General features: G+C 39.2%; 3 protein-coding genes and 1 pseudogene across 3 annotated transcripts; 2 read left to right on the top strand and 2 right to left on the bottom strand.

Annotated features, from left to right (window-relative positions):
- Positions 1–16: 16 nt before the first annotated feature.
- Positions 17–3941, bottom strand: LOC121771822 (GTPase ERA-like, chloroplastic). The gene is made up of 8 exons (XM_042168715.1): positions 3278–3941; positions 2981–3121; positions 2789–2902; positions 2362–2487; positions 2049–2147; positions 1846–1947; positions 561–641; positions 17–478 (listed from the first exon to the last, which is right to left on the bottom strand). Exons 1-8 carry the CDS (start codon positions 3803–3805, stop codon positions 392–394), a joined length of 1278 nt encoding a protein of 425 aa, XP_042024649.1. The 5' UTR covers positions 3806–3941; the 3' UTR covers positions 17–391.
- Positions 3942–4023: 82 nt separating this feature from the next.
- LOC121771824 (26S proteasome non-ATPase regulatory subunit 11 homolog) lies at positions 4024–6189 on the top strand. The gene is made up of 2 exons (XM_042168716.1): positions 4024–4171; positions 4721–6189. The coding sequence occupies exon 2, from the start codon at positions 4745–4747 to the stop codon at positions 6011–6013; it is 1269 nt and encodes a 422-aa protein (XP_042024650.1). The 5' UTR covers positions 4024–4171; positions 4721–4744; the 3' UTR covers positions 6014–6189.
- Positions 6190–10503: 4314 nt separating this feature from the next.
- LOC121770310 lies at positions 10504–17491 on the top strand (annotated as a pseudogene).
- On the bottom strand, positions 17296–20330 carry LOC121771441 (gamma carbonic anhydrase 1, mitochondrial-like). Its single transcript, XM_042168227.1, has 5 exons — positions 20084–20330; positions 19151–19294; positions 18296–18421; positions 18055–18206; positions 17296–17774 (listed from the first exon to the last, which is right to left on the bottom strand). Exons 1-5 carry the CDS (start codon positions 20196–20198, stop codon positions 17559–17561), a joined length of 753 nt encoding a protein of 250 aa, XP_042024161.1. The 5' UTR covers positions 20199–20330; the 3' UTR covers positions 17296–17558.
- Positions 20331–21344: the final 1014 nt, after the last annotated feature.

Genomic DNA, 21344 nt, shown 5'->3' with positions numbered 1-21344 from the left:
CGGTGGATACTCTTGGTAATTACCAAAAAAAAAAAGAATTGAGGATTAAATTCCCTACATTTTTTTGCAAAATAATAAATGATACAATTAAGCTAGAAAACAAAACACGAATGGACAAAAATCAACAAGTATTTCAAAATGCAAGAGACTTGACTCTCCCCTATGATATATTATATCAGACTTCTAAGTTCAAATACCACGGCCACCTTCCTTGGGAGGCAAACGATGAGCCAACACTCAATGAGCACCGTTGGCTTTACCTTCCTTTCAGCATGATGGCAACTGATCTTCCAATAGTATTCCTCAATTTCTTGTCCCAAATATGTGCACACCAAAACTTGGCCATGAGCAAAACTCGCGGCATATGTACGAATCGAAGGTCATATGTGTGTCACAAAGCTTGTATTTGACCACCATATCCATAGAATTTGAGCAGTCCTTCGTTCTGTCGCCAGTTTTCTTTTATCTTCACTTCTATCTGCACAGGTTATTTTGTTGGTTCAAATTTCAAAAGGATATTCTTGAGAAGGACGTGATTGCCCGATTGGGGAAGTTCATACCTCAAGGAAAACTTTCTTCTGCAAGAAATCTTCTATATCTAGCCGTGCTGCTGTTGCTAGTACCTTCAATGCTTTTCCTTCCTAATTACAGTTGCCAATGGATTTAGTTGCTAGCAATTTCAATATTATGCAGTTCAGCTTTTCTTTTTATGGTATAGATAATAGTATAAGGAACCAAGCCATTGTCATGGGAAGAAGGAAGTGAGAGTAAAAAGAGAATCATAAGATCATTATGTAGGCTAACCACCTATACTGAAAAGAAAAGTGAAGATTGAGGAATACAAACCTACATATTCCTTCTGATTGCTAGTCTTAATTTTCCTTTCTATCAATATTGACATTTTGGCCTCAAACCATGTTTCAATAAAAGGATCCTAAAGTTTTCAGTTTACTTATTTGCGATATTTATAGTATGTAGGGCTGTCAAAATGGATAACGGGTATTGGATACCCAATATCCGAACCCGAAAAATCGGGTAATTGGATACCCGATATCCGATTTTTCGGGTTTCGGATCGGGATCGGGTATTGAGATTTTTGGATGATGGGGTATCGGCCCGAATTACCTGATTTATTTAATTTTTTTTAAATTTTTATAAATTATTTAGTTATTCTGATTTTTTAAAATTTAGATAATTAAATGTTTTTTAACTCTTGACTATGTCTCAATTAGGGTTAGAGTACCCCAAAAATCAATGTATTTTTACTGTGTTAGTGTGTTGTATGTTTATGTATATACAGCAATATATACATGGTGTATGCGTTAGGGTGTGTATGTTTAGGTATATACAGTACTGCATGGTTTATATGTTACTGTGTTAGTGTTATTTTCCTATTTGGGAATACTTGGTATATGTGTATGTATATAGTAATAGATTAGTAGTACAGTACCTTGTTCTTGTGCAATTTTTTGCATTTCCAAATATGATCATTACTAGTATATAATAGTGAAGATATGTATACAACAGTGCAGTACATTGTAGTTAATTTTCCATTAAAAAAAATTCAAAAATCGGGACTGGATACCCGAGTCGAGTATTCGGGTATCCGATTTTAGTTTCGGATCGGGTATTGGATACCTTTTTTTTGGAAATTCGGGATCGGGTATCCGCGGGTACCCGATTTGACAGCCCTAATAGCATGTGATCAACAACAAGATTATTAAGAATATGAATCCTTAAGAGGGATCATTTATTGCTTCTCTATCTAACTTCTAACCGAAATCAAAACAACCAGAGATATAAAGAGTGCAGGAGATCATGTGTATTCATCGATAGAAAGATTACCTTTCCAATAAGGATAATTTTCTGTGAGTTCTTCTCCACAACAATCTCTACTTGGATAAAATCTTTTGCGTTAGGCCTACTTTTATAGCTAATAACATTAACCTGTCCGGTTGTACAAAATGTCACAGTAAACAAATAAGACAATATCATCGACAATTTTATGGATATCTTGAATTTCTTTAACAATTTCAAGTGTAGGTTACCTGACAAGCATAAGGGACTTCGTTTCGGTACTGCATAAAGATTTTTTCTCTGACAATTTCAGCCACAAAAAATCTCTCGGGGTGCTCACTAGTAATATCCTGAAGACAAGTAATAACTTGATGATCTCAAATGTAGATCCTTTACCTTCTGAAAGGATTAACCAAACAATTGGTCATGGCTCGAACCCGTGTACTATTAAATAGATTTCTGATTAAAGAGATAAAAGCCAATCATTCCAAAGCCACAATTACACCTTCTGGAAATCTTTTTTTAAAAAAATTCAGAAATATATTGGAAACATAATATACACACCTTAGGATAATAAGCTGGTCCCTTTGGAAGTTTAGATAGAATCCATTCCTTGACATCATCCACTCCGTGGCCAAACTTGGCACTCACAGGTATGACCTCATCAACATCCGCAAACTTCTCATACCACTGCAAGAGAAGTGATAGTTAACCATGTTTGTATTTACACGAACGTACTTGAAGCATGGATGCCTGTACTGGTTTTGAGGAAGAAAACTACATCTTGCAGGTTAAACTGTGAATATCGAGACCCGAAATCTTGGGCAACATAATGTGACACAACCACAGCATATATCTAGCACTCTGCACTCACTAACGTCACTAGGCCCAACCATGCTTTCATTAACAGAATATCATCGGGGACTTGTGACAATATTGATCAACTTCTTTAAATCTTTCAGGATACCAACATAAAAAGAGCAATATATACCTCGATTTTCTTTGCAATTTCCCCAGGTTTGATCAGATCCTTCTTGTTCAAAACAAGCAAGGTGGGTAACTTACTCGTCCGATCTCCAACTCCTTGTTCCAACACTTCATCAATCTGATAACAGATAAATATTTCAACTCAAAGAAGACATAAAACTGAAACTCTCTTCCAAAAATGAAAAAACAATAGTACCTTTTCAGGCGCCCTACAAGCATCAACAACAATGACAATACAGTCTGCATTAATGGCAGCACTCCGCACATTCTTCATCATCATAGAATCCAACTTATGCATTCTCTTCTCGATAACACCCGGTGTATCATACAGAATCATCTACGCAGAATCCCCAAAATTACATCAATTTATTAACAACGGTAGATAACACCATAAAAAAACAAGAAACACAATCAATCATCAATTCCATCAACTGTTAGAAGAACTAAGCATGATTCAAATAAAATCTTCATCAAAACAAGAGAAAAAGCTAACCTGATAATCCGAGCTAGAGCATATTCCAAGGATACGATGTCTAGTTGTTTGAGGCTTGTCAGTGACGATTGACAGCTTCTGACCGACCATTTGATTCGACAGAGTGCTCTTCCCGACGTTTGGCTTTCCGACCACCGCCACGTAGCCGCTCCGGTGATTGGGGTCGTCGGAGACGTAATCCATCTCTTCCATCTCGTAATCGTCCAGCAAAGCAATGTTCCTGTCAGGCTTTATGCTCAATGACAGGAGCATCGACGACGAAGTCGCTTCATCTCCATCTTCATCCTCTTCTACTTCCTCTTCCTCATCTTTGCTCTGCACGTAATACCTACTGCTGCGCAATCCATCTTCAATTCCTTCGACTTGTAGAGGTTTGCTCGATTTTCTCCGGCTGCCAGCGGCGGCAGAGCTGTAATTTACACGCCTATTCCCAGTGGACTGAAATTGGGGAAAATTTCTCCGTTGGAAAATTCCTAGTTTTGTGGTGGAAGAGAGGGGAATGCTGTACTGCAGAGCTAATTCCTTCATTTTAGGCTTTCTTCAAGTTCACAGGCAAAATTCGATACACATCTCCGCCGTATCTGCCGCCTCCAACCGCCGTCGCTGTTTTTTCAAGCGTGGGGAAAGCTTGCAAACTCCATAGCTAAAAAAACTGAACGTTATCTGTTCGACTGTGTCATGTCGACGTCGTTTGATGAAGGGCGTTTCCGGTATTTCATTAGGCCCATCAGCCTTCTCTGTTTATGGGCTCAAAGACTCCACGGCCCAAATTGAGGAGTTGCCCCTCTCATCAAGAAATGGTTTAATTTATTTCGAATCTATCAGTTTTCTTGCTTCCTATTTTTCTCTCTCTTCGCATCGGCGCCGGCGGTGGATTTGCTCTGGCATTTACTTGTAAGCTTTCCTCGTTTAGGATTTTGAGTATGCGATTATTGTATTGCTTTATGCTATTTATTTATCTGTCTAATTTGCGTGTGTTATGGATTCATGATTTTCAGTTTCGTTTTCGTTCCCCTTACCCTAATTGACTACTTCGACATTGTGGTATTTTATATGCTTGATTGATATATTTGGAGGAAGTATTTGTGAAATTGAAGTTTGATTGCTTGAAGCAGTAGGCTCCAGTGCTATTCATAACTTCAGCTGAAATTTTGATCTCGAAAGGAAAAATGGGATCTATAGGAAAGAGTGATGGAAAATTTGAGGAACTGTGAGAGAGTGCTCTACCGTCTTTATATTGGTTTTTTAATTGATTTCCTGTTGAACACGATTGTAATTGGCTCAGATTTTGGTTTTATTTACTCTGTTGCCTTTTGAATTTCAGAGCTGAAGTCTCATGGAACAATGAATTTACGGATCAGTTTAATTTGTCTTGCTTGTTCCGCTTGTGATTTGTGACATTGTTGTAGATTTTGTTAGTAACTATGAATTAAAATCTGGCAGAACCTCCTTCTGAAAGTGGTAGTTATGTCGTCCCAACGTGTTCCTGCTACTGAGGATTCGATTGGTGCTGCTAAAGAGAAAACTGCGGCTGAGGCCATCCCTCTCCTTTATGGGATCCTTGAAGATCCTTCATCTTCTCCAGAAGCCTTAAAGATCAAAGAATTGGCTATTACTGACCTATCAGATCGTCTGAGGGAAGTTGGCCGAGCAGAAGAACTGCAGAGCCTACTTACTAAATTGCGGCCTTTCTTTTCCTTGATTCCTAAAGCAAAAACGGCAAAGCTTGTCCGTGGTATTATCGATTCAGTTGCTAAAATACCTGGGACCTCTGATCTCCAAATCTCTCTCTGCAAGGAGATTGTGCAATGGACAAGGGCTGAGAAGCGAACTTTTCTCCGTCAACGAATTGAGGCTAGGCTTGCTGCTCTTTTGATGGAAAGTAAGGAATATTCAGAAGCACTGAATCTCCTTTCGGGTCTCATTAAGGAGGTTAGAAGATTAGATGACAAGCTGCTGCTTGTGGAAATTGACTTGCTTGAGAGCAAACTCCATTTTGCCCTGAGAAACCTGCCCAAAGCCAAGGCTGCACTTACTGCTGCAAGAACAGCAGCAAATGCGGTGTATGTGCCCCCAGCGCAGCAGGGCACCATAGATTTGCAGAGTGGAATTCTACATGCTGAAGAGAAGGACTACAAAACGGCATACAGCTACTTCTTTGAAGCATTTGAAGCTTTCAACACCCTTGCAGATCCCCAGGCAATTTACGGCCTTAAGTATATGCTTCTGTGCAAAATTATGGTGAACCAGGCCGAGGACGTGGCAGGAATTATATCATCGCCCAAGGTTGGTTTGCAGTATAAAGGACCAGAACTAGATGCAATGAAGGCCATTGCTGATGCTCACTCAAAGCGCTCTCTGAAGCTCTTTGAGACTGCCCTGCAGAATTTCAAGAATGAGTTGGACGAGGATCCAATTGTCCACAGGCACCTTTCCGCCCTCTATGACACACTACAGGAGCAGAATCTTTGCAGGTTGATCGAGCCATTCTCAAGAGTCGAGATTGCCCACATTGCTGAGTTAATCGAGTTGCCATCCCACCAAGTTGAGAAGAAACTATCTCAGATGATTCTGGATAAGAAGTTTGCAGGGACTCTAGACCAGGGTGCCGGATGCCTGATCATATTCGATGATCCCAAGACTGACGCGATCTACCCAGCGACTTTGGAGACCATATCAAACATGGAGAAGGTTGTGGACAGCCTCTATGCAAGGTCAGCCAAAATAATGGCATGAGGATCACATGGCAGCATAGAACTTTTCTTCTCAGCGATTTATGTTCCGTGAATTAAGACAGCTATTACTTTCTTGATGTTCATCTAATCTTTGTAACCTTCTTTTGTCGGGCAGTGTCACATTTGAGCACTTGGTTGATGCATCTTATTTGAATTTCTGGCCTTTTATGTGCTCTATATTTGCATGGTACCTTTTTTAGTATATAGACTATTTCTAGGTTCATTTTTGCTTGTGGACTGTTTCTGTATTGAATGAAATGATTTTTTTTTTTTGTGTACATCTGGAAATTAACAAGATTGACCCATGAAGATATTCTTGGTTTTATAGCAGCCATCTTGGGCATTGTCTGAATTGAGCTAAGCTTCAAAATATTTAAGAAAAACCATCATATTTATCAGTAAGAATCAAAAATTTGCTAAAGAATTTGGCATGTAACGAGCCAATCTTTTACATCAAGCTCTACGTGAAGTGTAGACTCTCTCTATTGGAAAAAACACAAAAAGATTCATATGTTGGCATTTAATTGCCTCTGTATAGTAGCTACTCAGTTGGTATTCACAAGATGTGGTGTTTAACCCCTTGTTTTTCTATTATTATGACTATTGTTCCTACAGTATGGCTGTGGCCTCGACTACACTATCGTTCACTTGTTTGGGCCACGGTTGGTCTCTGAAGCTTGTGCTGAGCTTTGGGAAGACGATCCGTTATCACCGTGTAAGTAAGAGTACAATAAGATGCCCGAACCTATCATCGATGTGGCAGAAATCGAACAATCTCCATCTTCTTTTCCCGAGTCGCCTTGCTGTTTCTGCAAAAGTTCGGGAGAGGAGAGGAGAGGAGAGGAGAGGAGAGATGAGATGAGAGTGTCACTAATATCAACGTCGAAAAGAGAAAATAGAAGAAAATAATGAAGATGAAATTGAATCTAATGTTGAAGGAAGATGAGCGTGCTCTTACCAATAGGTGACATTATTATGAATCGATAACCAGCCAATGGCACACGTACTTGAAATGAATCTAGCAAACACTGTTTTAGCTAATGTTCTTCTAGGCAATAAATATAGGTAAAAATCTAAGCTTGTAGTACTAAAAAGAATGGCTTCAGACACTCACCTATGACTTCCTATCCCACAAGCGACCACAATTTCAATGATAAATAAAGTATAGGTATAGGTATTCTGGAACGACATAATTATAAAAATAATATAAAATTAAATTATATCCAAAATTAGTCGTTCATGATCGATTGGGAAATTTTTGAAGCCTTCAAATTTTATAACTAATAAATGTAAAATAAAAGTAATATAAAAATCGAATAAACAATGTGTCAAGTTTCGATTTTCTGACTTTTTTACAATTTTAATTTACAAGCATCCTCGCAGTACATTAATTAAGCGCCTAGAGCTCTTGAGTTCCGGTCAACGAAATACTTAACGTGTGAAAATGCAATTAGCCCAGCAAAATGGTCGGTTGTATTTATTTCCCTTTTTCAATTTCAATTCAACTCCAATTTGACAATAGTGCTAGTGAAAAAAATGAAATTATGTTAAAGTGAATTATATCATTCTTCGTAATTAAAATATTCTGATTTAAAATTTTAAGGTCAGTAACTATTTATAGAAAAATAAAGTGGGAAAATTTTGAAATAACCGTAGTAAAATAGCTTATCAAATCTCATCATGTTTGATTCTTCCCTTACCAAAGAAAATGATTGATAACCATCCTTAAAAAGTCTTAAATCTTGAAAATATGCGACCACAAAAAGTCCAAAAAAACAACAATCAAGAAAAAAAGGGTGTAGTGAGCTTAATTAAGCAATAATCATTGTTGCAATATTAATCACCTCCAAAAATTCGAAATACAATTAATATTACATAACCCATGTGATTGCACTCTTAAACATATATCCCAAAGCTAATTAAAAAACATTAGTAGTTTTTCATTTATAATACATAACAGGCTTATTTGCAGCCATGTCCCATGCCCCTCCTTCCTTGAGATACTCCAAATACCGGGAAAACTCCGGCTTCATCGTCGCCTTCTTCCTCCGTTTCGTCTCAAACATACTAAAAAAGGGGTGAACTTTGCTTGCCTTGTTGGCTTCTTGCGCCGCGGTGGGCACCCTTTTTGGGGAATTCATCACTTTTGTAGGCACACTTGTTGTTCGGCTCAGCTTTGGCATCAAAGAGGCTGATGGCGACGGCTCGTCTCCTTCGCCTAGCTGCTCGTAGCCCTGCCTCCGTACGCTCAGAGCTCTAAACATGGATGATTTTGATCTGAAAGATAGAGAGAGAGGTGTTGTTTAATTTGTTGTGTTGATGAAGAAAAAATGAGTAGGTTTTATTGGTAAGGTAGTGTGTGATGAGGAGGTTTCTAATTCTATATATGGTGTCATGTTATGAGTATTTTTTATGTTACATATAGTTGTGATGTTTTGACTATTTCTTTGGGTTGAAAAAAAAATTATTATGATAATGTATAGAGACTGATTCTTGGTAGTTATTTAATCTACTCATATCCATTCTTTAATTAAATCTTAATTATTGCTTTGGCCCGAATTATACACGTCCAAATTGCATATTCTAAACAAAGGGTCGAGTTTTAATTAAGGATATCGGTTCCTGATATAATGAAACTTTTAAAAAATTTGTTGATATTAAGAACTTTATCCGTGATCATTATTTCCCAGCGCGACGGATTTCGGCTACATTAAAATAACATGGATGTTGAGTTGGGTTCGTGATTCAGGATTCACAATTTCAATAATATAGATGTGTAAGAACTCAGCATCCATGTCAAATTGAAGTTTAAAGAAAAAAATAAGTTTATAAAATTTTCATGTATTAGGGGCCAATATCCCTTTTATACTATATATATATTGGACTATTTAATCTTATGGCATCATATATGTTGTATCTTATATATTCAACGGATGATTCTAATCCAGCATGTCTTGCTGAATTTATAATTAATTAAGAATTGTTAATAAATGTGATTGAATAGGGATGGTGTACAATAATGGAATGAATAATAAAAAAGGAGTTGTGAACATGATTGATTTTGGTAGATGAGATTTGTTGACTTATTGGTGGTGTGCCATTCTCTGGAATAGTTCATACTAGCCTTTTAAAAAATGATTGAACATTTGGAATTCGATCGCATGAACCAAAACAATATGTTGAGTATAGACTGTGAACAAAATTCTTAATTTAAATTAATCTAATAGTATCAATGATGATTTGAGTTGCATTAATATTAAAGTTGAAAATAAGAGTGACAGTGAGGATTATTTAATTATATTCTATCCTGCAGTATTTCAATTGTATCAGTATTTAGACTTAATCCAGTTAAATCATGAACTGATGACTTCCTTAATTTGATCTGATATTCAAACATTGGTCCATACCATTACTTAGGACCAACATGTTGACTCTTTAGGCATAATTGGAATCACAAAGAACTTAAGACATGCTCAAAAGAGGAAATCATGCGAAATGTGATCAGTTCCTAATAAATTCGGTTCTCGTGAAAAGAAAAGGAAAAAATTACTTCCTCCATTTTAAAAAAATAGACAAACTTGTATGTGACACGGGTTTTAACTTTTAAAGTGTAATTGGTAAAAAATAGAGATTGAAAAAAGTAAGTAAATGAGAGGAAAAAAGTAGTTGAAGTAGTGTTAATGGATTGTGGAGTCTACCTTATTAGTGATGTGTTGATTAAAAACTTTCTATATTTAGACTTAGTTTAATTTGGAGGACAGTCCAAAATGATAAAAATAGTCCATTTTTTTGGGACGAAGAGAGTATATCGTAAAAATTACTGTATTTGTAAGATACTCCCTCCGTCCCACAAAGATTGTCTCATTTTTCCATTTTCGTCTGTCCTATAAAATTTGTCTCATTCACTTTTTATCATTTTTGGTAGTGCACCTCATATTCTACTAACTCATTCCTACTCACATTTTATTATAAAATTAATACTCCCTCCGTCCCTTAAAATTTGTCACCATTTGACCCGACATGGGTTTTAAGAAATGTAAGAGAAAGTGAGTTGAAAAAGTTAGTGGCATGTGGGTCCTACTTTTTTATATTAGTTTTAAAATAAAATATGAGTGAGAATGAGTTAGTGGAATGTGGGGTCCACTATCAAAAATGGTAAAAGTGAAAGGTGGCAAATTTTTAGTGATGGGCGAAACAGAAAATAAATGACAAATTTTTAGGGACGGAGGGAGTATATAAAAGTAGAACCCACATTCCATTAAACTTTTCGACTTACTTTTCATTACATTTCTTAAAACCCGTGTCCGGTCAAAGTGAGACAATCTTTGTGGGCCGGAGGGAGTACTACTAAAGTTTAACCAACAAAACTAGCCAAATTGGGAGCATGAATAGTAAGTAACGTCACTTGGTTGTACAACCAACTATGTGGATTGGCACATATGGACTTTTATAAATAATCAAACAACATCCAACGGAAACCATATTCTAAAAATGCCACATGCAACCACCACGCCACCGGCCCCTAAATCCACCACGATGTGTGACCGGAGCGTCCGGCTTCATCGGATCGTGGATTGTCATGAGACTCCTAGAACGTGGCTACATTGTTCGCGCAACCGTCCGTGATCAAGGTATAGCTAGTCATCACAATAACTATACTATAGTAGTGTTCGATTTCCTAGATAATCTAAAATTGAGTTGTAAGATTATTTTAGTTGGAGGGAGTTGACTATGACTAATTATCACATGATTATCCATATAGGATTAAGTCGTGAGATTCAATCTGATGAACCAAACAATACATTTTTTTAATCATGAGATATAATCTTGCAAACTAAAAAGTATCCGCTCAGTAACAATATAATTGTGCAGGAAACATGAAGAAGGTAAAACCCCTACTAGAATTGGCAAGAGCAGAAACCAATTTGACACTGTGGAAAGCAGACCTGAACATAGAAGGAAGCTATGATGCGGCAGTCCAAGGCTGTGAAGGGGTGTTTCACATGGCCACTCACATAGAAGGTAAGACTGTTGAAAGATACATTTCCATGTGTATAGATTGGTTTGGACATTGAAATGATGGAAATGGTGTAAAAGAATGAAGTGATCAAGCCTACAATTGATGGGATGCTGAGCATAATGAGGTCATGTGCCAAGGCCAAAACTGTCAGGAAAGTAATACTCACAAACTCAGCTGGGACAGTGGATGTTGAAGAGCATCAGAAACCAGCCTATGATGAAACAAATTGGAGTGATCTGGAATTCATATACTCCAAGAAAATGACTGGATGGGTTATTCTTCTTTTACTCTTTCTTTTTATCAGCTGTTGGTGGGAACTATTAAATGATTTTCTTCTTTGCTGCAGATGTACTTTGTGTCTAAAATCTTGGCTGAGAAAGCAGCCATGGAAGCAGCTAAAGAGAGTAACATAAACTTCATCAGCATCATACCACCAGTGGTGGTTGGACCCTTATACCTACATTCCCACCAAGCTTACTCACAGCCCTCTCCCCTATTACAGGTGAATATCATGTATCTGGTGGCTGTCTAGAGTTAAGTCCATTTTCAACTAATGTTTCCTCAATTTAAACTAGGGGAAGAAGCTCACTACTCCATCATAAAGCAAGGACAGTTTGTGTTAAGAACAGAATTGAAAGGAAAACAATTGTAGAAATTCTTTATTCAATCGGCAGTGCCGCCCAAGCCCCAGGCTTTTCCTTGATACAATATATGTCCCTTTCAATCATAATCTCCTAAACTATTAATAGGGAAATAATCATAATAACCGACTTTCCCCCCCCCCCCCAAACAGGCGCATCATAACCGCCCCTTATTCTATTTACAAGATACACACTCCTATTTACAAAATACACACTATTTACAATATTTATACTAATTACACAGCCCACGAATGTAGACTCAATCCCGATCCTCACGCTTCTTCCTCCTTTGATACACTATCAAGGGCTTTCCCTGGTTATCACCCTTTCGCTTCATATCAATTCCATCCCCCTTAGAATCGACCTTGTCCTCAAGGTCAAAATCTGGAAATTGCCCCATAAAATGTTGCAAGTCGATCCAAGTAGCCCCATCTTCACCCTCACCTTTCCATTTCACCAATAGTTGCTCAACTTCACGTTCCCCCATTGGAATCACCCGCAATGCCAAGATTTGTTCTGGCTCGAGCATTGGCAAGACCGGCAGTTCTATAGATTCCGGAAATTCAGTTGTAACTTCATGATTTCCCACCACCTTCTTTAGTTGAGAGATATGAAACACCGGATGTACCTTGCTGCCTTCCGGAAGGCGCAGCTTGTATGCTCTGCTCCCAACCCGAGCAAGAATTTCGAAAGGCCCATAAAACTTAGCCGACAGCTTATGATCCTTACCATCCCGCAACGAGGCTCGCCGAAACGGTCGGACCTTCAGAAACACCTTATCACCAATCATAAACTCTACGTCTCAACGGTGCTTGTTGGCCTGAATGCTCATCTCCTGCTGTGCTTGCATTAGATTTCCCCGAAGTCGCTGCAAAACTTCATCTCGGCTGGCCAAAGTTTCAACCACTGCCGGCATTTTACACTCCCCGGGCAGAAAACGGCGAAGAGTTGGAGCCGGCCGACCATATACCACCTCGAAGGGAGTCATTCGCGCCGCGGTTTGGTATGAAGTATTGTACCAAAATTCTGCCCATGCTAACCATCTCACCCATTGCTTGGGCTGCTCGCTAGTGAAACAACGGAGGTATGTCTCCAACACCCGATTCGTCACCTCCGTTTGACCATCCGTTTCAGGATGGTAGGCTGTAGAGAACTTGAGGCGAGTACCGGACTGCGCGAATAATTCTTTCCAAAAAACACTTATGAACATGGAATCACGATCGCTAACAATGGAGTTGGGAATTCCATGCAAGCGGACCACTTCTTTCATGAAGATTTCCGCCACCGAGCGAGCAGTGATCGGAGGCTTTAATGGTAAGAAATGAGCATACTTAGATAACCTATCAACCACCACCAATATCACAGAAAATCCTTTCGACTTAGGCAAGCATGTGATGAAATCCATAGAAATATCTTCCCAAATTTGTTGCGGAATAGGCAACGGCTGTAGCAACCCGGCTGGCGACATTGCCTCGTATTTCATCTTTTGACAAATCAAACATTTAGCAACATATTCTTTAACAGTACGGAACATACCTTTCCAATAAACGTTGGTTGCGATCCGTCGATATGTTCGCAATACTCCTGCGTGTCCCCCAGACGGGGTATCATGGAACTCATGAAGAAGTTCGGGAATCCATCGCGATGCTGCCGGTAGCGTGATGCGATCGTGAAAGAATAATTTCGTTCCCACCAACCGAAAACCCGGTCTACTGTCCGGCTGCCGCTGAATTGATTCGATGATGGCCTTGAGATACTCGTCACTCCGTTGCTCGCTCTCGATCCCCTCGAAGCCCAGCCACTCCGCCTTACTTAATGCTGACAACTCGGCATCACCGTCCCGTCGTGATAGAGCGTCCGCCGCAGCATTAGAAATTCCAGTTTTATACTCAATATCAAAGTCATATCCCATCAACTTAGCAATCCAAACTTGCTGCGCGGGAGTAACAATCTTCTGATATAGCAAATGCTTCAAGCTCCGGTGATCGGTTCGCACCACAAACTTCCTTCCCAGTAGATAAGGTCGCCAATGCTGAACGGCTAAAGCGAGGCCCATCATTTCCCGTTCATACGCCGATTTTGTCAAGGTACGATCAGCCAAAGATTTGCTGAAATAGGCAATCGGTCGACGCTCCTGCATTAGTACCGCCCTTATGCCCGTTCCGGAAGCATCGCATTCGATAACAAAGGGGCGATCAAATTGGGGCAATGCCAACACCGGTGCCTCCGTAAGAGCCCTCTTTAAGCGACAGAAGTCCTCTTCCGCTTTAACAGTCCACTCAAAGCCTTTGGGAGCGTCTTTCTTTAATAACATCGTTAATGGCCTCGCAATTAAGCCATACTCCCTGACAAAACGGCGGTAGTACCCAGTCAAACCCAAGAATCCTCGTACCTCGCGTATACTCGAAGGTCTCGGCCACTCTAGCACAGCCTTAATTTTATCCGGATCCATTGCTACTCCATCCTTCGAAATTATGTGACCCAAGTATTCGACTTGCCGACAACCAAATGTACACTTCTTGTGATTTGCCAAAAACTGATTTTCTTGTAAAATCCAAAGCACAGTTTCCAAGTGCACTCGATGCTGCTCCCACGAACGGCTGTAGATGAGTATGTCGTCGAAGAAAACTAACACAAACTTACGCAAATAGGGCCTGAACATGTCATTCATAGTGGATTGGAAAGTCGCCGGTGCATTCGTGAGGCCGAAGGGCATGACCAAGAATTCATAGTGACCACTGTGAGTTCGGAATGCGGTTTTGGGTACGTCCTCGGATGCAACTCGGATTTGGTGATATCCGGATCGAAGATCAATTTTGGAGAAAACGACCGCCCCAGCCAGCTCGTCAAGCATCTCTTGAATCACCGGAATGGGGTATTTATCCGGTACCGTCACCTTATTTAATTCTCGATAATCGACACAAAATCGCCAACTCCCGTCTTTCTTTTTAACCAACAATACTGGGCTTGAGAAGGCGCTCGAACTCGGTCTTATAATCCCTGCCAATAACATGTCCTTCACCAATCGTTCAATCTCGTCCTTCTGGTGATGCCCATATTCTTTAACAGTACGGAAGCACAGCCCTTTAGCCTTTAATTCCGCCAATTCTTGCGAAGAGATCCTCGTAAAACGAGGTCGTTGTGGATGCTGCATCGCTTCACTGGCCCTTGACATAGAAGATTTCTCACCCGGACGTGAGTTACTACTAGTGAAATTCTGACTTGGCCTTCCTATCGAGTCAGTCCAAGCCATTGAACCGCTTCGACTCCAGCCGCTTCTCCTTGGCGTCGAATTATTCCAATTCAAACTTGTACGTCCTCCCCCACGGATCGCAACCAAATTATCTTCTACATCACGTGCTAATTCCATTGCCGATTCCAGTTCAGTCGGCCTGAATAGGCGTAGGAATCCTCGTATTGGATCCTTAAGACCCTTCATGAAGTAGCCGAGATAATGAGCGTCGGTTAAGCCCGGTACTTGACTTGAGAGTTGAACAAACAAATTGACGTAATCCTCGACTCCCTTAATTTGTTTAATATCATCCAATCTCTCAAATGCGTCCCCTTGGAAACGAGTATCGAACCGAGAAACCAATGCTTCCGAAAATTCCTTCCATGTGAGGGAGGGCTTACGAGAACGCAGCCAAGTCATCCAATACAAAGCCGGTCCCTCCATTGCCACCACCGCCGCTGCAACTCGGGATTCCGTCGCAGTTCCGGTTATCTCGAACTGTTGGTTGGCACGGGCTAGCCAACCGATGGGGTCCATTCCGTCGAACGACGGCAATTGCAAACCCCCTTTGTTCTTCCCCTGGTCGGGTTTCTCGCCCGTGTCGCTACCTTCCTCTGATTTGTTACCATCGTCGTTGTTGGACCCTCCTCCGCCGGAGTGAGATTCCGACTTAGTTTTGACGGCGACCGATAATTCGGTGAGGGTAGCAGTAATTATCTCCAGACTTTCTTTCATCGCTCTCTGATCTTCTCGAATCCCTTGCTGCTCTTTTTCCAACGCTTCCATCCTTTCCGTTTGCGATCTCGTCATTTTCAAGTGAGGACGGGATCCGACAGGTCGGACCAATTGTTAAGAACAGAATTGAAAGGAAAACAATTGTAGAAATTCTTTATTCAATCGGCAGTGCCGCCCAAGCCCCAGGCTTTTCCTTGATACAATATATGTCCCTTTCAATCATAATCTCCTAAACTATTAATAGGGAAATAATCATAATAACCGACTTTCCCCCCCCAAACAGGCGCATCATAACCGCCCCTTATTCTATTTACAAGATACACACTCCTATTTACAAAATACACACTATTTACAATATTTATACTAATTACACAGCCCACGAATGTAGACTCAATCCCGATCCTCACGCTTCTTCCTCCTTTGATACACTATCAAGGGCTTTCCCTGGTTGTCACCCTTTCGCTTCATATCAATTTGTCCATGTAGATGATCTATGTGAGGCTCATATATTCTTGTTCGAGCACCCTAAAGCTGAGGGAAGATATATGTGCTCCTCACACAATGCAACTATCTACGACATAGCAAATTTGATCAGAGAAAAGTGGCCTGAATACAGCATCCCGACTGAGTAAGCCTAGTCTCGGATTTGGCCGGCCCCTAAATTTTATGACTAAGTTACAGAACAAAAATGTTATGTTTTCATGGACAGGTTTGAAGGCATTGACAAGAACATACCTGTGGTGAGCTTCTCCTCCAAGAAACTGGAAGGAATGGGGTTCTCGTTCAAGTACACGTTAGAGGAAATGTTTAGAGGAGCCATTGACAGCTGCAGAGAGAAGGGATTGCTGCCGTTATCCACTCAGTCCCACAGCAATGGAGAAAACAAAGAATCCACTTTGAATTCTCAGAAAAAGCATATTACCATTGACAATCAAGATGATTTGCATTCTGTAACTAAGGAAAAACAGATGGAATCAGGTGCGAACGGAAAATGTGAAAGAATTTAGCATGTGCACAACATTGTGAAGATTTGTTGGTCTACTGTTTCCAAATAAGTTGGCTGTTGTTCTGTTGAATCTCACTCACATTCCCCATCACCATTCTACAAGAGTTAAATAAGTCTATCTTGCAGTGTGATAATGTTATCTTTTAGGCCACTTGAGCTTTCAATATCAGTGAGTACCAAATGTCAAGATGGTGTTAGATCCACAGTGTAATATCAACTCCAATTAGAAAATCACAGCAATTATGTAATTCAATCAATGCCACTTTTAAGATAGAACAGCTCTTTTTGTGATATATGAAGTTTATTAGCAAAAGCTTCAACGGTAAATATTGCAACAATTTAAGAGTTGAGAGAAATGAATAGAGGCAGAAGCAACACATACCCAGAAAGGGGCACAAGTTTAATGCATATTTGTGCTAAGAAAATGCTACCACAGTGCCAAATTTCTCAAGGTTTCAACAAAAAACAACAGAACTATGCCTCCCATTATTGGTGAAAGAATACAGCATTTTCATGGCCTACTCATGGTAAATATGAATATCCTTGTAGCTCAATATCAAATTCTTAGACATGACAACTCAGCTTCCTGAAGCCTTCCCCTAGATATATCAAAAGAAAGGGCATCTAATAAAGTCGAAACAGATAATCATGGAAGGAGCAAGCAATATCTAAGTCTTTCATCAATGGAAGATGAAGAGGGCGTGCATAAGAATTACTTTCTACCAGGATTGATCCTTTGAAATTTCAGCCTGGCCCCAGAATTTATTGGAAGAGATAGCAAAACTCAGGCATCTTTTTGAAATCCATCGGAAACAGAAAAAAAAAAGAAAAAAAAAAACATAAAGCTGGTACATGTTCCATATTAGGAAACTCTTAAGATTCGTTGTGCTGAAGTTATGGTGACGCTGACGCCTAACCAACAACACCCGATTTTAAGTCATATTCTCCGTCCTGCCCAGTAAATTTCTTCTGAAGAACCTTCTCAAGCTCTGACTTGTCAAAGTCCTTGGCATTTTCAGCAGCATGAGCTTCCGCTAGGTTTGCATAATTGGTAGCAGACTGAGATATGAAAGCGATTTCATCATCTTTGAGTTTCCTCAGGAATTTGGCTGGATTCCCTCCCCATATCTGGTATTGAAAAATCACAAATTCAGAAACGACCCTTCAATTGCCACCTTAAACGCCTCTTTCTCTAAGGTTAATTAGTCCCTAATTAGATATTTAAGTCACTGATTTGAAGCCAACATGAAAAGATGTTTAAGGCCCGAATGAAGATGGTTTAAGTAGCTATTGAGAATCTTAAGATGAGTTCCAGAACGACAGAGCTTCACACAGCTAGTGGCACTTCTATGCATATAAAACTTCACAAGGCAAGACAATAGACAGCTCATCAACGTGTCTTACTAACCTCTCCAGAGGGTATTCTTGTATTCTGTCTGACAAGAGCTCCAGCAGCAACCATTGCATGTTTCTCAACAACCACCCCGTCAAGCAATGTGGCACCCATACCAATAAATGCTTCATCCTCTACAGTACAGCTGTGCAAGACAGCACTATGCCCTATAGAGCCCAATGTAAAAATTATTACTCGGGATCAAGAAATTCCGAGCAGGAAATATAATCTGAGAATGTCATCTGATGATACTAACCAACAGTGACATTGTCACCAATATGGATGGGCAAGACTTTCCCAGAAATATTAGATTTAGCTACGTGAATAAGAGAGTTATCCTGTATGTTGGTTCCAGCTCCTATACTAACGCTGTTCACATCACCTGCACAGAGACCATTTCAACTTGAAAAAATACTATCACACAAGAAAACCGTGCCTAAAGACTATGATTGAACCAGTAGTGATGACATAAACAACCAATGTCAATCCATCTCCATGAACATAATATTACTAAACAAAAGAGGTGACGCAAACCTCAAAAATCAAAATGGTAACAAAAAGAATAACTAAGACCATCATTGTAAAAAACTACTACATGTGAAAAGGAACCATAAGCAATTCAGATACATCATAATGAAATATAGAGCAATGGTCCATCAGATGGATTGTATAGTGACCTTAATCCCACAATGATGGTTATAGTTGGGTCATGGGTGACTGGGTCTGAAATAGCTCAGGGTATCAGGGTATATGCTAAGACTTCAAGAAAGAACAGTGTCAAAAGAGACTATTAGAGAATGCATGAATGACTCTGCATGAAGAACACTCTACAGTAAATGCAAAATATGCTATTTTAAATGACTAAATCATGCACACTCTACAGTACATGTAAAATATGCTATTTTGCATGTGCTATTTTACATGACTAAATATTGGTTAAATTCTCTTGTTATAAGTTATGCTACTTAGAAGAGGTTAGTTGCAGACCAAAAGACATTTTCTAGAGCACAAAATTCATAGTGGAGTAGTAATTTATATATCGGTATATCAATGAAATTCAATTATAACATGGCAAGAAAAGAAACTATATTTAATTCAGCGAAGACCATACCTCTGACAACACATCCATACCAAATGGAGGAGCTTGGTCCAACATAAACCTCCCCAGTCAGTGACGCATTAGGGGCTACAAAGGCATTCTTAGCAACCGAGGGGGCTTTGTCAAATAAGTTCATAAGTGTTCTATGCCTTGACACTGGAAATAAATTGTTGTGTCAAATATATCCGAAGAATGTACAAATAAGATATACTACAAAACAAATGGAACAGACACAAATGTTATGAATCGCCATCCAATTATCCATACATGTGTACAGAGAAAACGATATACATTGTGGATTTTATGATAAATCACCATGACATTCCCTCCACTGAGACACAAAGGAAATTGAAAAAGAAACTATAGTTGTGTGGTTCCGTCATCCATGCCACACCTGCGTCAACATCCTTTCCATCCATCTCCTCCAAACGGTCAGCACATTTCAATAAGTAAGAGAAAAAGTGACTGGTCTGTTAGAATTCAGTATCAGATGAAATAATACTGATTCAACAACACCAAATGGTTGGCAAGATGGGGAGCTAAAGATACAAGAAATATACATAGAGCAAATGCTCATTAACCTAGCAATTACAAAGATAAGGTATGGGTGAGTCCCTCTTCCAAAACCCCATCTTCTAAATTAAACAATCTTCTAAATTAAACAGAAAGAAAGGGGGATTAGAAAATGTCGCACTCCATTCCATCATTTAGACCCAATCCTTCTCCGCCTTACACTTTCCCTAGATCAAATGTTTCTCTCACACAGCTAAATCGTAACCTCACGAAAACATACATCGCAGCGCCAACCTCGATTCACAAATTAAAAACCGAGTCTTGAAAACCCCGACCTCAAATTACGGCGAAACTAGATAAATAAAGAAATGCAGGCACCAGAGCTAAAAAAGATCTAGCAGGTAAAGCGAAAGAGGGAAATTGCATGATTACATTGTTCTTGGAAAAGGTAGTTTCCCTGGAGGCGGGAGCCGAGGCGATCGAGGGCTTGGCCGGTTTCCCTAATCCAGAATCCGACGGTGTAGAAAGCTCTTCCCATAGTGCCCATCTCTTGTTGATTTCTTCACGGAATTGGGAGTTTGCGGTCTAGGGTTGTGAGATTTGGGGCGAATTGCAGAGCGAAATGGCAAGTTTGATTACGCTGAATAAATGAATATGGCCCAGTGAGTTCAGCTGAGTGCACTTCCGAGTTTACTCAACTTTATTCCTTTTCTTATTTTTCTTTTATATTGTTTAATTAGAATTTAGCTCAACCGATTGATTTCTTTTTAACTATTGTTTTGCAAATATGATAATAAACAGTTAAATTAAAGAGAAAGTAACTTATGAGATATAATAATATAAAAGAGAGTCGTATCTATATTATTTTCTTACCTACTTTACTTTATGTATTTATCATTTTCTCAAAACACGTGCCGAAAAAATAATTAATTACTTAAGATGGGATGGAGGGAGTATGTAGTAGTAGTAGTTTTATTTTGTGTATTAAATGAATTGAATAACATAAAAGTAAATGTATTTCTACTTTTTGTAATTGGTTATTTATTTTCAACGAGACAAAAGAGAATATTTAGTAATAGTAACATAATTTTAAAATTTTTGTGTTCTTTCCAGTTAAATCTTCTTTCCTCACAGTTAAGTTCTGCAGTTTCATTTTTCGGTTTGTTTTTATATAAAAATGAAAATTCGAAAAAATAGAGAAGAATCTTCTTATCAAATGTGATTTACATAGTAAGAGTACTTGTGATGTTAAATAAATGTTCCCTCCGTTCCAAAATAGACCCTTCGTCCAAGAAAGTTTATCACATTTTTCTATTTTCTTTCGTCCCACAAAATTTATCAGTGTTCTTTTTTTTTTATTATTTTTGGTAATAGACCCCATACTCCACTAACTCATTCTCACTCACATTTTATTCTTATAAAACTAATATACAATAAAGTAGAACTTACATTTTACTAACTTTTTTAACTCACTTTCCATTATACTCCCTTCGTCCCAACTTAATTGTCACTTTTAGAGTGGGCACGATTATTAAGAAATGTAAAGAAAAGTTGGTTGGAAAAATTAGTGGAATGTGGACCCATTTTTTATAGAGTGAACTATATAAAAAGTCTCTGACGTTTCCAAAAGTTTCGCTCTAGACCCCTAACAAAAAAAATATCCCCAGAAGTGCCTAACCTTCAACCTAATCAC

Source organism: Salvia splendens, chromosome 16, assembly GCF_004379255.2.
Source record: "Salvia splendens isolate huo1 chromosome 16, SspV2, whole genome shotgun sequence".
Classification (NCBI taxonomy): domain Eukaryota; kingdom Viridiplantae; phylum Streptophyta; class Magnoliopsida; order Lamiales; family Lamiaceae; genus Salvia; species Salvia splendens.
This window is presented reverse-complemented; position numbering and strand designations above follow the sequence as displayed.